Source organism: Guyanagaster necrorhizus (genome assembly GCF_019112545.1).
Source record: "Guyanagaster necrorhizus MCA 3950 unplaced genomic scaffold BT62scaffold_13, whole genome shotgun sequence".
NCBI classification, from domain to species: domain Eukaryota; kingdom Fungi; phylum Basidiomycota; class Agaricomycetes; order Agaricales; family Physalacriaceae; genus Guyanagaster; species Guyanagaster necrorhizus.
In genome coordinates, this window is record NW_025064892.1 from 1,116,319 (window position 1) to 1,130,208 (window position 13,890).

Genomic DNA, 13,890 nt, shown 5'->3' on the forward strand with positions numbered 1-13,890 from the left:
ACGAGCTGAGCCTTTGCCTCGATGCATGGGAGTCCCGCTTGGCCCCCGTTCGTCGGCTGCCCGTAGAAATTTTGACGAATATTTTCAAGGACGCATGTAGCCCGATGCCAACATCCTCGTATTTCCCGGACGGCGATGCCGTTCGAACCCTCATCATCACTCCCCTTCGTCTCGCTTCAGTATGCTCATTTTGGCGGAGTATCACACTCTCTACCCCAGAAATGTGGACATGTGTATACGGGCATGCAAATCAGGCAGACGTCAGTCAGGCACTGTGTAACATTATCAGCCTACATCAAGATCGTTCCTGCTCCCGTCCCTTATCCATCTTCATTTCTGCATTATTTTCAAACCAATCCACGCGCCAAGCTGTCGAAAGGCTCGGACGCAATTACAGAGTCTTTGACAAGCTCTTCGCTGGGGGCTTGGATCTGGCGAGATGCCGCAGGCTGGTGTTTGACATTGACCCATTCAAAGTGTTGCGCTCCCATCTCAACCTTTCCGATGAGCATAGCTTCGTATGGCCATCACTAGAATGTCTCGATCTATCTCAACAGGGTGCTTGGGCCGAGCATTCATACCCTTGCACGTTGTTCGAGAAGGCACCGAAACTGCGAGAACTTCATCTTAAAGGAGGGAACGTGTCGATCGCAGGGTATGTCCTACCGATACATCAGATCCAATCACTTACTCTCCATGAATACCCATCGGAATACATCTCCTACTTGCTGAGGTCTTGTGTCAACCTCCGGCACCTCACGTTGTCTCATTGGGATTCTAGTGGACGGACTCGAGGAGCATCCTCCGTGCTTCGGTGTCTACGGTCTCTTATTGTGGTTCGCTATGGGGTATCCGGTTTCCTCGAGACGTTCGAACTGCCGGCGCTTACGCATCTTGTGTTGGATACGAATATCTGTACGGACGAGTTATACAAGAATGTTGATCCAGGCCTTTTTTCCCTCTATTACCAGTCCATGGTCTGTCGTTGCGCAAAATCCCTTGCGAAGCTCCGATCCTCTCTTTCTCATCTAACTTTGAAAGATCTTCCCTTCGACTCTAAAATGGTTGTTGAATTTCTCTTCAGGGTTCCCAACCTCAGGCGACTTTCTATCATTGAAAAGAGGGAATCGGCGAGTTTCTTCACGCTCGACCAGCACTTGATGGATAACCTCTCGAAACCCGAGATTTTACCAGGGCTCGAGCGACTTGATCTTGCTTGGTCAAAAGACAACGTAGATCTCGATGAGGGTGCCATAATGAGGATGTTGGAATATCGAGTGGATAGGATGATGCTGAAGTCTGCGGTTATTGGACCACGAGATGGAGGCGAATTGCTGAACGATACGGTAGTTCGGATGCAGGAGATGAGAGAACAAGGAATAAATGTTACGGTATGGTAAATTTGGGGGCATCGACCCTGTAATTACCAGTGTAACTTGAATATTTGGGTTTGTATGCCACTTTTTGTTGGTTATGGCGCATTTGTCAGCATGTCGGTATATTCCGCACTCTTCAACGTTTCAATCGCGACCACCAACTAGGCCCTCAGCAAGGTTTGCAATGGTTTTCTATTTTACGGGCGGACTTGATACTATTCTTTCCAGCGTGCATTTTACTACTCTTTTTTCTCCTCTTATGCTAGCCAAATGGTCCTGTTCGCGGTCGTAACATAGAAGCCAACATCCCTCGCTTTCCTCCATCACCGCAAAGCCCTCCCAGCCCTCGAACAACAACCATTCTTGGTTCTCTGTCCAGTCCCAGGGCCCTACCATGTGAGGAAGACTCTGTGTCTTGCCTCCATGCTCGACCAACAAAGTATCTTTGTTCACATATATCCAGTTCAGTTCCGGTGGGTCTGGTCTGATGGTGCTGACAAGCCCTCGCGGCTTATCGTTCCAAGGGTAATCGACATAGAACCCACTGAATCCATGCCCATCCTCGAATTTCCGCTGCGAAGAATCCTGATCATCAAGATACAGCTGCAAAATATTCAGTTTCTCAGCGGAGAATTATAGCTAGGCGGACGTACCTTTCGATCACGCAAGACTACCTGCTTGCCTTCCACCTGGTCCTTTAACGGCGAGTCCTCGCTGCAATGCGCTATGAGGGTGAACTTTTTCAGTCGAGGGTCATCTGGATCAGGTGGCTTTGCTGGTTTTGATGCCGCCTTCCCTTGCTGTTGAGCACCAGCACCTTGCGCGATGCTGGCAACAGAGGCAGCTACTCCAGATGCCGCCAAGGGTATGGCAACGCCGCCTGCTGCGATACCGATAACGCCCAACACCATCTCAGCGATGGCTAGTGACTGTTCGAGCTCAGTGCAAATTAACTGCCGTCAGCCTTCTTCGCGGTCGTATATGATGACGTCACTCAACATGAACAAATAGATCTTATCTTATCTTGACGCGAACCTTCAAGCTCGAGGGAGAACTGTCAGGATCTCTCTGGACTGATCCGTTATGTTCCTTGTCGAATTTTACTCCTTTAAATGAATCCCTCACATCTCTCCCGCCTCAAAGTTATCTTTTCGACGCTTTGGAAGAATCATCTCGAATTAATTATGACTACTCTATGAATCTGCTGTCGTCAAAATCCTGAGATTGGCCGCGAGAGATCAATAAGCTTCCTACCAACGAGATATGTATTGGTTCTTGTCACTATTCTACATCTTTGTAATGGCAGATCGCCCGCACAGCATCAATCGCAAGGGACGGAGACAAATTCCTGTGCAGAGCGTAAGTCGGTGATTTGTGAGCAGGGTTGCGGGTGCCACTTACGGGACGCATGAATGTGAAGTGGTGCATTGACGTATATGCACGAGCATACCCAACTTCTGCGTACACCCACAGATATTCCCACTTGCGTTTAAAGGCCTCCAGGGCGCCTGGCACTCTCAATAGCTGTGGTTGGCTTTTCGCCAGTGAAGCCATAAGTTCTTCATTCCCCCAGTTCCGCGAAAAACGCCTAACGCTCTCGCCGTCAGAATGGAATAACAAGGATCACACGGAAAGTCCCACCTTCCCCATTCGCGCAGTGTTCGAGGGTAATCAAAAGAAAATCACGTCAAATAAGAATGCCTTGTATGTTGTACGAAAAAGGGAGTACTCACGGGATCCAAAATTTTCTACGCTCTCGACGGTGAGACTTCCTTTAGTTGCAGCTTCAGCAACCTGCAGGAAATATGTAGCAGAAGGAATAAAGGAGTTGGGCCACTGATATCGTCTAGCATAGTCATCAGGTCTTCATGGAAGAATGAGTACGACGCAGACGTAGATTACACCGTTGCTTACTGAAGAACTTTAAAACGCCACTCGGGCTGGGTTGTGGCCGTGATTACAGCCGCAGCACGATGACGCTTCAGCGCCCAGTCAAGAAGCTTGAAAAAGCTCCCGAGGTGCATCGCGCCGACTGCCTATAGGGTCTATTGTCGAGATGGTTACATAGACTCGAGCGGAACGTTGACCGACCTCCACCATTTCGACGCTGATAAACGCGTCAAATGCGTGTTCGAAATCACCTGGCATGTTCCGGTAGTCCAGCAGGTGGACACGCACACGATCTTGCAATGATAGCGCGGCTACCCTTTGTTCCGCAACCGCTTTTTGATTGACAGAGAGTGTCAGCGTATCTACTTGGCATCCCATTTTCGCGGCCTCGTTGTTATCAGCCAGTTGGTACGGTTATTAACAAATGTGCGAACCCACCTCAATTGCAAGAGCACCCCAACCGGTACCGAATTCCAGTAGACGATCTCCAGGACGGAGCCGAGCCTTGCTTATCAAGTTGCGGATCTTGTAGAGTTGCGCTGCTTCCAAGTCTCCCTCCTGCCATTCGCTCGTTAGATCTCCGCGAACGCCGCCAGCGCTCTCAGGCCAGATTGCACAGGAGTAAGTCATGTCGCGACTCAGGAAAGACTATTCGAGAGGTATGAGAGACAGCGTCGAGTAGACGTTGCGATACTCACTTTGAAAAATTCATTGTCGACCTCGTAGCCGGTTACCTACATTGAAGTAAACCGAAGAGCGAGATACATTCATAGTAATAAACGCATACGACGTTTAGTTTGGCATTACCCAAGGACTGACCGAGAAAACATATATACAAAGACGAAAAAGCGACCGAGCAGCGATTCCAAAAAGACGAAAGCTCGCTGAGATGAGTGCGATTATCCAGCCATAACTAAATCGATATCAGGCGTGCACGTGCCGATAAATGTAAAGAGACGGACATTAAGTGCCCTTCTGAGGCTGCTGGCTTCAAATTCTCCGTTCATATAAGCCTCAGCGACTGAATAAGAGCACAGTTAGATGACGGAGGGGTGACCCTTGGCTAAGAAAAACTTACAGCCAAGGTCATGACTGAGGTAGATCCGAGTCCAGAAATTGGGAGATTTTACCTGGAAGACGACGGAATCTGCGTCTTCGTCAAGGATTAAGTTGCCGAACCGGTAAGAATCTCCCTGGTCGAAGATGACGAGTGAACCCCGACGGAGACCTTGGCTCAGGGAAGATAATAGAGCGGCCTTAGCTGTCAGAGCATCACGACATTAGATAGAGTGGTAGATACAGTTGTAAGTTTCTCACCATATGCGGCTAAAAGCCAAGAGAATGACGGACGAGATAGAAGTGATTTTCCATTAAATGTTAATGAAGAAGAGTCTGACGCAGAAAGGACTTTAGATGCCATATGAAGGTAGCTAATGGGGGATGGTTGTTAACGCCAGCGTTCAATTCTTTGCGCCTATAAGCAAATCCCCGCTGGTAGGGTTTGTTGCCGATATGGTCCCGACTCTGGAAAGAATACCAAAGCATGGCCACATTATTAGAATAAATCGAGGAAAATAAACTGACGCTTATCCATTCTGATGGACGCATAAACTTGATACTCCGCTGACTATTCAGGTGTCTCCGTTCCCAAGCACAGCGCTGAGGAAGTCTCTGAGCCTCACAGAATGGCGGTTTTTTTTTTGACCGACTTCTGGAAGCCGCCACGGATGTTGCGGCAATAGCCAGCGGCGTTTTCCGAAAACTGTATGTCATAAGTGTTACTCATGTGTTCTCTCATGGAGAAATAGGTCGATCCGCAAGATTTGTGCCACCGCAAGCTGAATATTGAATCATGATGCCATCAAAATTCGGGGGGGTTTTTTTAGTAAGTAACTATGTTTTTATGATGTTTTACATCAGAAAGCTCAAGGAGAGAGAGATAAAGGGATGATTTAGTGCGAGAATTGCGACGCAAGTAGGGGAACTAGATCTCGGGAAATTCCTTATGTCCACCCCTTGATCTCCGATCGTACCATTCCACGTCGCTTTCATGTGTTGAACATACGCTGCAAATTTGTCAGTGTATGGGCATGATACACCCGAGATTCAGGACCAGGGGACCAGGAAACCAGGAAACGCGATGATACTTACTGCATCCCATGACATTTCCGAGCTAATCGTGGTTACCGTGGCTAGCAAACGTGGGAATGACGGTCAAAGTACTTCGCTTTCGCGTCAACCCATGGGTCCATTGGTGCGATAATATGGGATTTTGGAATGGTCGGATGCTGTGTAGTTGAGAGCCATGGCGCGTAGCTATCTTTCTGTGGATTTACACAAGGGTGTCTACTGGATGCTCATTGGTTTCCTTTTGTGCCCCAGCTTCGACAGCTCTCGGACTTCACCGATGCTACTTTTGTCCCTTGGTGCCTGCAATCTTTCTCCGTGACGACATTTCAGGGAAGTAGTTAAGCCCGCAGGAGCTTGACAGGAGCTGTATCGATTGAAGATATCTTTCTTCTCGCTCCATACTTATCTGTCAAGTTTATGGCCTTTTCTATCGAGGCTGCCGAATTCATCGCTATTATAGTCGAATCCGTTCTATACGGTGTGCATCGATGCTCCGTCCCTCATTTCGGGTCATACCATAACAATCATTTCCACAGGTTTTGCTGCTTTGCTTATTTTCATTACACTTTGGGCTCTAACCCATGAGCGGAACGACCGCCAACGTTCTACAGTAACGCTTGTAGGTGTATGCGCCTTGGGAATTCTCAGTACTCTTGTGCGTAAAATCCAGCTCTTCATTAGCACAAATTTCAACTGACCGAGAACCAAGCATGTCATTGCAGATGGAATCTACGTGTATCAAGGATTCATTATTTCGAAAGGCGATCACATCTACTTCCTTGACAGCACCAGATTCACTTTCAAGAACTCGGTGTACTATTTGGAGACTCTCCTGGCTGACGGCATTCTTGTATGGCGATCTTCTTTCAGCATTCATATTTGTTAAAGTCGCTGCTGATAGATTTATCGTTGCTATATTGTCTGGCAAAACGCCTTGATTATTGCTTTCCCGATTCTCGGCTGGATTGGAACCGTTGGTAAGACGCTCGCTTTCGATGATTTCATCGCCCCTCATCCTTCTTTTCTTAGTGGCGGGAGCCCACACCATCTGGTCCATAGCAAGAGAGACCGGAACAATTAATAAAGACGCAATATTTGTCCACCAGACTCAACAATGGGTAGTGTCTTTCTACTCTATCGCTTTGGCGACCAACATATCAGCGACGTGTAAGTTAAAGCATGTTAATCAGTGTGTGACCCTGCTAATCCTCCTCTAGCCATTTTGGCGACAAAGTTGTGGATAGCCCACCGGCGTGCCGTTAAGTACTTCGCTACTACGTCCACGCATACTTCAAGGAGCTCTTTCTATCCCATCATTCTGGTGATCCTCGAATGCGGCGCATTATATTCTCTAGCGCTCATTTCCATGCTGGTAATCTATCTGCGGCAGTCAAATGCCGCGTACCTTGTTGTCGACCTGGTGGGTTTTCAGTATGCGGATGTCAAGTTGTCTTACTGATGACACTTCTTTGGTAGATTGGTCAAATCATTCCAATTACGTTCTCCGTCATCCTACTACGAGCGGCACTAGCCCGGTATCAAAAATACGACCACCAGCACAACGTCTTGAGTCATCTGGATTTCGCGGCCATTGTTCGGACGGAACCTCAGTCAAGTTCTGCCGGGACTCTGAAAGTCGGAATAAGATCGTACCAAGAGAGCGACGAAGACCGAGTACAGATCAGCAGTAGCCGAGGCCAAGATATAGACCCGACGGGGAGTAGCCACCTGAAGAGGAACGAGGATGTTTGATTCGTAGGCGTTTGACGTAATATTCAGTGAACATCATTGGTAGCGGTCCGGTTGTAAGGCGTCGAGATAGCGCGTCTCGGGATGAGGCCCATCACCAAAGATTTGTCTAATCTGAAGTTCTCCTAGTCCAGCGGCATGGTTAGGACGGCCTGGAACTATTTATATATGTATAATTTTTCATCGTGATCAAGGGTATGCTGACCCTAGTCTGTCATACCGGCAAGAGACTACATAATTAAAAGACGATTCTGGAGCCAGTCCAATAAGTAACAAGACAAGATCGGCAACAAGCATTCTCATACGGCGAATTCCGGTTACGTACTTTAGTTCTGCTAAGAATGCGAGTGCGGAGATCACTCGCATTCTATCGCCTTCACGACTATTCTTAGTAGCTTGTTATGCTTGGGCAACTTGAATTTTTGGCTGGACTCGTACTCTTAGGCTTAACTTTAGCTCTGTCGAGTACAATTCTATTCCGCGGGGCTCAACAACTTCCCCCAGGGCCTCCGCCGAAAACGATCTCAGGAAATATTCATCAGATGCCAAGAGTCGCGCCTTGGACTACTTTCGCTGAATGGTCGAAGCAATACGGTACGGTTATGCCAACTTTTTAGGCTTCTGCTTCACGAACTTCGTAGGGAGTGCAATAATTCACTACAGATTTTTCGGGCGGCACTTTATAGTGTTGAACAGCGTCGAAGCTGCTTTGGCGCTTCTTGAACATCGCTCTAATATATATTCGGACAGACCGGTCGTGTGGATGTATAATGAACTAGCTGGACGTGGAATGACTGTCTTCTCCGTCTCTTCGCAACACCCCCATCATAAAATATATCGACGGCTGCTTCAGTCAGGTCTCAATCCGAGAGCAGTTCAAGGCTATCAAGGTATTCTAGAGCGGGAACTGCATATTCTCTTAGAGGGGCTTCTGAATACACCCGAAAACTATGTGAAGCATCTTCGACGGTAACGTATTTTTACTACCCCAGGTCCCTCTTTCTCATGATGAAATAGGAACGCTGGCGCAGTAGTATTAGATCTCGCTTACGGATGGCCGGTCACCAGTGATGATGACTACTTCGTTTCACTCATGGAGGAGGCGTTCGCCCTTCATAAGCAGGTAGTTCAGCCTGGCCGATGGTTAGTCGAAGTAATGCCCTTCCGTACGTATGTCATTGACTTGTTATCCCCCATTGCTGATGTTGCTGTACGTTTGAAAAGTGCGATTCGTTCCATCTTGGATGCCGGGGGCCCACTTCAAGAGATTTGCGTTTTCTGTTCGTGCGCGTATGAAGGCAATTGATCAGGAACCGCTTAAATGGACGAAGGAACAGATGGCGAGTATCCTCGAAGATCGACAACGTCAAAGCGGCTGAAGTCACGCAGGCAAGCGGCAACGCCAAGGATTCATTTACATCCCAACACCTTCAGCCTCAAGATGGGCATTATGTTGATAACAATGAGGAACGTATGATAGCCTGGTGTTCGTCTGCTTTATATGCTGGAGGTGCAGATACTGTATGTCCTTTCCCTTCAGTATTAATATCGTGGTGTCTTGCAACTTACTTCGCAGACGGTTTCAATAATGCTATCTTTCATCGCGTTGATGATACAATATCCAGACGTACAGAAGAAGGCCCAAAACGAAATTGACTCTGTGTTGGACGACCATCGTCTTCCCAACCTCGACGACCAATCCTCTCTTCCGTATGTGTCAGCCCTCTTCAAGGAGATATTACGGTATTCCCCAGCGGCTAGACTGGGTGAGTATATGCCGAGTGTATGATTGCTTGTAACTCAGTGTAAGAAAGGCCTGCCTCATCGTGTCATTCAAGAAGACACCTATAACGGATACAGGATCCCCCAAAGTAGTACAGTTATGGCAAATATCTGGTGAGATACGGCGTTCTGGCTGAACGTTGTGTTTTCCTGAAGGTCATTTAGGGCAATATGTCGCGATCCCTCAGTGTATACTAACCCGGATATTTTTGATCCCAACCGGTTTCTTACAAGAAACGAGATGGACCCACGGAAGCTTGCGTTTGGCTTCGGAAGACGGGTCTGCCCTGGTTAGTGCAAGTCACCTTGTGGCCTGATCATCTAACGAAGGAGCGCTTAAAAGGTGCTGGATTCGCCGAAACATCTGTTATTCTCAACATTGCCAACATACTTGCCTGCTTCAACATCCTAAAACCTGTTGACGTCAACACAGGTGCAGAATATTGTCCAGAGATATCCTATACCACGGGTGTAACGAGGTGCGCACCTTCGTTTATCCTATTTCAAGGTGTTGACACAAATATCAGCCATCCTTCTCCGTTCCAATGTCGCATTGTTCCGAGGCCTAGGTCCAGCGTCCATTTGCACGGCGTTTAACGTAGTTGACTTATGGTGTTTTCCATTTACGGTTCAAGTTGCCTCGGTTCAAATCAATGTATCTTTGGACAGCCAAATGCGAACAACATTGTGTGTTCCAAGTTTTGAGTCAAACTCAACATCTTCGAGTCGCTGAAGTTAGAGAATCGCGGAAACCACAGTGGAACACAACGCTCATATATCCTCCATTGAACAACAACAGTACGTACATAGCACCTTTTGTCATTTCCTTGTCTGATTCTGATTCTGATTTCTGATGTTGCCTAGGTATATCCCGTAGACCCCGATGAATTCTCAAAATCTAGCCACACTTCTGCCTCGGGCCTGTTACTACTAACACGGGCTGATTCAAAGCAGGTCCGGCTGTCAAAGCATGAGTAGACGACCGGATGGTGCCGGCCCCGAAGTCACCGCAACAGCCGGCAATCAGATCGACTTTCTCAAAGAACCGGAGAGTATTTATGGGAAGTTCAAGCGAAAGAGTTCGTTGATCATCCGATATGTCTCTTTCCGCCTTCATTGTTGAAGCCGTTGTTATCAAGACGGCTTGCACCGTTAATGGGGTGCCCCTCAAAATGGCTGCGAAGCGGTATACACCTACTGCTTCCACCAAGAATGATGGAAAGGTCCTAATCTTTTTGCATGCAACCGGCACGCGTAAGTACACAACTACTCTCCGATGATGTCTTTTCTTCCATGCATTCTAGACAAGGAACATTGGGAGCCTGTTATCGCCAACATATTCAGTTCCACTCAGAGTGTTAAAGAATGCTGGGCCTTTGATTCGCTCAATCATGGCGAATCAGCACTCCTGAACGCTAAGGAGATTGCCGGCTTCTCTCCATGTAAGGCCTTCTTATATCAATGAAGCCAAATCTGACGGAAAGCGAGGACCCTTAGCGATTTCGGACTGGGCCCGTGGCATCGCAGAATTTGCGGAGAATCGCCTGCGAGGCGAGCGTATCATCGTAGTCGGACATTCCGCCGGAGCTTCCGCTGCGTCCGTGTTTTTACATCTGCTCTAACCTCTTCATAGACGCCGTTTCTAGGATGTTTTCTACGAAGTGTTACTCTTCTGGTGAATTACCATATGAAAGTATCATATTGGTTGAACCGCCCATGATCGACAGGCATGTATTCCAAGCGAATATAAAGGACCGCGAGCGCCAGACTTCGATGTTAACGAAAGCTATAGCTGCACAGCGCAACACCTGGAATAACCGGAAAGCAGCATTTGAGTACTTCGTGAAGCGCGCGCCATGGAAGACATGGGATATTCGAACTGTGGTTATCCACGTTGTTGGTGCATTCCTTATCCATCGTAATCCTCATTCACCTATCACCAGAATCACGGCCTTCGCCCATTGGACCCTGAACATCCGTTGGATTCCGTTACCACGAAGTGCGACAAACGCCACGAATCGAGTGGTTTTACCGATTTCGGGTCGACCTTTGAAGCTGCTGAGCAGATCGAAAAAGTCTGCGCAACCGTCCCAATACATATCATCTACGGCAAAAAGGACAGCCTTGTGTGCGTTATAAATCATTGTTGTTAGTTTAATTCAATTCTAAGCATCTGAAATTAGTCCACAGTATTCTCAAGACAGTCTCTCTGATTTATCCAAAGGGCGAAAGCCGGCCTCTATTTCGAGGATCTCTTCAGGAGGACACCTAGTGAGCATTCAGAATCATGTCTCCGTTGCCCTGTTTTATACCTTTCTCAGGTCGTCCAAGAAGACCCTGATGCTGTGTCGGCCCAAATTCTGAGCATTCTGAATCAGCCGCATCACGATGGTGTCATCCCTAGACTTTAGTAGTAGCCAAGTGAGCACTGACGAAACGATTGGCATTGCTAACATCCACAGTTACTTCAAGCCTCGGTCACCCTACTTATTCTAAGTAATAGATAGGCTTCATTAGTGTTCTACTTAAGTGCCACTACCATTTCTTACTGTTCATGTAGCAAAGAAGAGTAAAATCAGATTGTTCTCCAATTTACAAAAACCCATCTATGTCAGATAATAAAACTATTCGCCTTCCAGATCTCTGGAGTCTGATTGACAATGTGATAAGTAATGACAAAGAAGGCAGCACAACTTGAAGAAGGAAGCATTTCCGAGTAAAGACGATGGTTGAGGAAGCTAAGTCAAAAAATGTCAAGGAGGCAAACCGTGGTAAAACAGTCGAGGTCGTGCGAGACTTTTCAAGCAACGCTAGAAGGAATGATTAGAACATTGCGGTCCGTGTTTACCCCCAGATTATATGTCGCCTCCATGCCAGTAAAGTCACTCTGTATATTGAGCCCTGTCTACGGATAGATACTCACGACAAGCGCGGACTTTGGTTAGCTTCTCAGGGACGGAAAAACCAGAGTAAATATGCATCCCTCCTTCGACTCGGATCTACACCGAGTATCGGAAGATGGGGTGCGCCACTGAGGCGGCTAATGACTCGGATGTCCACCTCAATGCCATAAGGTGCATTAACGGGAAGGCGATTTTCCGCAGCTGAAAAACCAATGCCTACTATTTTCGTAAATCATATTCCCATCCCACAAGCGGGGCTAAGATCAGAGGTAAACTCAGCGAATGTTCAGTCTGCTGGGATCTTGGGAGTCGATGTTGCTATTTATTTCTCCTGAGTGAGTAGTTTGTTGGGGTTCGGAAAGGACACACATGATATGACCTACAAAAGCCACTGGAATCTGAGTCCTAGTTGCCTGCCCTGAGCACCAGGTCAGTGCGCTCTTCGACAGTTCCGTGCATCCCATCCAGCCAGTTGCGTAAAAGGCACGCCCAATGTTCATGTATGAGGAAGGCAAGGATCTCTGAAGAAAATGCCTGAAAGTCATGTATTTAATAGCCCAGAGCTATAAGTGTACACTCAGAAATAGATGCAAAAACAATACCATCTGGCAACGGAACTACAGGCCGAGGAAGCGACCGAATTTTTCCTACGTGTCAGTTCACATTCAACTTCGAAGTTCAAGCCGCTATATGGACAATCCGATTCTAGGATAAAAGCCATTAGCCCTATTTCGATAGCCAAGACAACCAACAAAGCTATGTTGATCCTCGTGTCCGTTTGGTACGAAATGCCCTCAAGCCTCAGTCTACGACCACACCTAGTACATTCATGCAGGGCAAGCGGAGTCTCAATAGCCCTTGACTATGTTGCTCATTCTGGTGAATACAGTTAAAGTATCTGCGAGTGCGGCCAGTGAAAATATAATTGACCCTACTAACGAATTTTTTGCAGGATCAGAACTAGCAAACCATCCTTTCCTCTTGGACATCCGTCAAATGTTGCAAGTGCTAGTGTACAAATAATGTTATATGACATAGCGGTGAGCCGTTTTACTTCCTTCCAGTCGTATGAAAACTGGCTTGACAAACTTGGTTTCTCAGCCGCCCGTTCTGACAGGGTTAAACCAAAGGCGATGAACTTGGTCTGAAATTTCCCAGAATGGCGAGAAAACCTTCGTCCCATACACCTTGGTTCCGCTTTAACTGTCTCGCGAGAGGAACTCTAGCACTGCACTTTTCGATGTAACTGGGCCCTGCAGCTAGTCTTTGGCTAGCAGCGGTGATTAAGTATTCCCCATGGAGGACTGCGCTGCAGTGTGCAACAAGTGGTCCAGTCAGGTCGGGGGTCGATCAGAGACTTGGATTTTGCCGATGACACCGCATGCTCTCTCCGCTTATTCTGGGTCCTTTTGTTATTGGGATTCCTTGTCTACGTTTCAAATGACGCGCTCCGCTGGTACGTCTATGATTATACCCGCTTTTGAACGAAATGTCCACGGGATTTGCTAATAATGGTTGGTGCGTTAGATTGTGCCTTTATTTAATTTCGGTCTGTGGTCTAATATTGTATGCTAGGTCTGAGACTGGACGAGCGGCATCCCGATGAAGTTGCTTCCCTAGCACCCTAGGTGGAGAGGATTGACCTTTGTTGCAGTTCCTTTTCCCGATATATCCGCGCTCGACGCGTCACATCTGTTCAGTCGGTTACTCTTCGTCGCGTTGATGATATTATATTCTGGGCGATACACGTGAAATGGCGCGAGCCGAGACTGGTTTGGTCACCTTAACAGCCAACAACTTCCGACCTCCGGCGAATGCTGTTCCTCGGGATTTCTTCACGACGGTGTCGGGCTGGATGGTTTTGTGTATTTTCCTCTTATAAAAGACTCATATGTGGGCTATCGTATATACCCAAAAGCATACGGTAAGCATCTTGAGGAGTATGCATGACCGGCTGACCATGCGTTCACATGTAACTTCGCAGGGTCATATGTCGAGATCCACCTGACCGTCCCCAGCCCCATCCCGATTCCCGATTCTTTTAAGGAACGAGATGCTGC

At 47.5% G+C, this 13,890-nt stretch overlaps 6 protein-coding genes across 6 annotated transcripts; 4 read left to right on the forward strand and 2 right to left on the reverse strand.

Moving 5' to 3' along the window:
* The first annotated feature begins 919 nt into the window (after positions 1-919).
* BT62DRAFT_932480 (uncharacterized protein) lies at positions 920-1,429 on the forward strand. Its single transcript, XM_043186360.1, has one exon. The coding sequence runs from the start codon at positions 1,062-1,064 to the stop codon at positions 1,398-1,400; it is 339 nt and encodes a 112-aa protein (XP_043039617.1). The 5' UTR covers positions 920-1,061; the 3' UTR covers positions 1,401-1,429.
* Positions 1,430-1,537: 108 nt separating this feature from the next.
* On the reverse strand, positions 1,538-2,319 carry BT62DRAFT_950126 (uncharacterized protein). Its single transcript, XM_043188135.1, has 2 exons — positions 2,030-2,319; positions 1,538-1,979 (listed from the first exon to the last, which is right to left on the reverse strand). The coding sequence occupies exons 1-2, from the start codon at positions 2,285-2,287 to the stop codon at positions 1,569-1,571; spliced, it is 669 nt and encodes a 222-aa protein (XP_043039618.1). The 5' UTR covers positions 2,288-2,319; the 3' UTR covers positions 1,538-1,568.
* Positions 2,320-2,543: 224 nt separating this feature from the next.
* Positions 2,544-4,975, reverse strand: BT62DRAFT_969027 (CFS1-like protein). Its single transcript, XM_043188930.1, has 12 exons — positions 4,584-4,975; positions 4,345-4,527; positions 4,229-4,287; positions 4,054-4,179; positions 3,965-4,000; positions 3,705-3,914; positions 3,468-3,653; positions 3,291-3,412; positions 3,110-3,240; positions 3,018-3,048; positions 2,778-2,964; positions 2,544-2,724 (listed from the first exon to the last, which is right to left on the reverse strand). The coding sequence occupies exons 1-12, from the start codon at positions 4,684-4,686 to the stop codon at positions 2,698-2,700; spliced, it is 1,401 nt and encodes a 466-aa protein (XP_043039619.1). The 5' UTR covers positions 4,687-4,975; the 3' UTR covers positions 2,544-2,697.
* Positions 4,976-5,813: 838 nt separating this feature from the next.
* Positions 5,814-7,148, forward strand: BT62DRAFT_920151 (uncharacterized protein; the record flags this gene model as incomplete). Its single annotated transcript, XM_043184202.1, has 7 exons — positions 5,814-5,874; positions 5,933-6,051; positions 6,106-6,246; positions 6,298-6,373; positions 6,426-6,563; positions 6,614-6,816; positions 6,873-7,148. 7 exons carry the CDS (start codon positions 5,814-5,816, stop codon positions 7,146-7,148), a joined length of 1,014 nt encoding a protein of 337 aa, XP_043039620.1.
* Positions 7,149-7,516: 368 nt separating this feature from the next.
* Positions 7,517-9,999, forward strand: BT62DRAFT_1076508 (cytochrome P450). The gene is made up of 11 exons (XM_043179225.1): positions 7,517-7,739; positions 7,787-8,114; positions 8,163-8,311; positions 8,370-8,485; positions 8,535-8,666; positions 8,722-8,911; positions 8,960-9,041; positions 9,093-9,217; positions 9,271-9,406; positions 9,455-9,725; positions 9,792-9,999. Exons 1-10 carry the CDS (start codon positions 7,547-7,549, stop codon positions 9,522-9,524), a joined length of 1,521 nt encoding a protein of 506 aa, XP_043039621.1. The 5' UTR covers positions 7,517-7,546; the 3' UTR covers positions 9,525-9,725; positions 9,792-9,999.
* Positions 9,994-11,530, forward strand: BT62DRAFT_950136 (alpha/beta-hydrolase). The gene is made up of 7 exons (XM_043188136.1): positions 9,994-10,181; positions 10,232-10,369; positions 10,425-10,524; positions 10,574-10,823; positions 10,871-11,055; positions 11,111-11,198; positions 11,249-11,530. The coding sequence occupies exons 1-7, from the start codon at positions 10,025-10,027 to the stop codon at positions 11,336-11,338; spliced, it is 1,008 nt and encodes a 335-aa protein (XP_043039622.1). The 5' UTR covers positions 9,994-10,024; the 3' UTR covers positions 11,339-11,530.
* The last annotated feature ends 2,360 nt before the right edge of the window (positions 11,531-13,890 follow it).

What these genes read in the sequence shown, in the direction of transcription:
- BT62DRAFT_932480 (XM_043186360.1), top strand. Translation starts at nt 1,062, where the DNA reads ATGGTTGTTGAATTTCTCTTCAGGGTTCCCAACCTCAGGCGACTTTCT.
- BT62DRAFT_950136 (XM_043188136.1), top strand. Translation starts at nt 10,025, where the DNA reads ATGTCTCTTTCCGCCTTCATTGTTGAAGCCGTTGTTATCAAGACGGCT. An exon ending in TTTGCATGCAACCGGCACGC is followed by an intron (nt 10,182 to 10,231) that starts GTAAGTACACAA and finishes CATGCATTCTAG; the next exon opens with ACAAGGAACATTGGGAGCCT. An exon ending in TCCGCCGGAGCTTCCGCTGC is followed by an intron (nt 10,525 to 10,573) that starts GTCCGTGTTTTT and finishes CGCCGTTTCTAG; the next exon opens with GATGTTTTCTACGAAGTGTT.
- BT62DRAFT_1076508 (XM_043179225.1), top strand. Translation starts at nt 7,547, where the DNA reads ATGCTTGGGCAACTTGAATTTTTGGCTGGACTCGTACTCTTAGGCTTA. An exon ending in TATGTGAAGCATCTTCGACG is followed by an intron (nt 8,115 to 8,162) that starts GTAACGTATTTT and finishes ATGATGAAATAG; the next exon opens with GAACGCTGGCGCAGTAGTAT. An exon ending in AGTCGAAGTAATGCCCTTCC is followed by an intron (nt 8,312 to 8,369) that starts GTACGTATGTCA and finishes ACGTTTGAAAAG; the next exon opens with TGCGATTCGTTCCATCTTGG.
- BT62DRAFT_950126 (XM_043188135.1), bottom strand. Translation starts at nt 2,287, where the DNA reads ATGGTGTTGGGCGTTATCGGTATCGCAGCAGGCGGCGTTGCCATACCC. An exon ending in TAGTCTTGCGTGATCGAAAG is followed by an intron (nt 1,980 to 2,029) that starts GTACGTCCGCCT and finishes AATATTTTGCAG; the next exon opens with CTGTATCTTGATGATCAGGA.
- BT62DRAFT_969027 (XM_043188930.1), bottom strand. Translation starts at nt 4,686, where the DNA reads ATGGCATCTAAAGTCCTTTCTGCGTCAGACTCTTCTTCATTAACATTT. An exon ending in GGGGTGCTCTTGCAATTGAG is followed by an intron (nt 3,654 to 3,704) that starts GTGGGTTCGCAC and finishes GATAACAACGAG; the next exon opens with GCCGCGAAAATGGGATGCCA. An exon ending in CGTAGAAAATTTTGGATCCC is followed by an intron (nt 3,049 to 3,109) that starts GTGAGTACTCCC and finishes GATTTTCTTTTG; the next exon opens with ATTACCCTCGAACACTGCGC.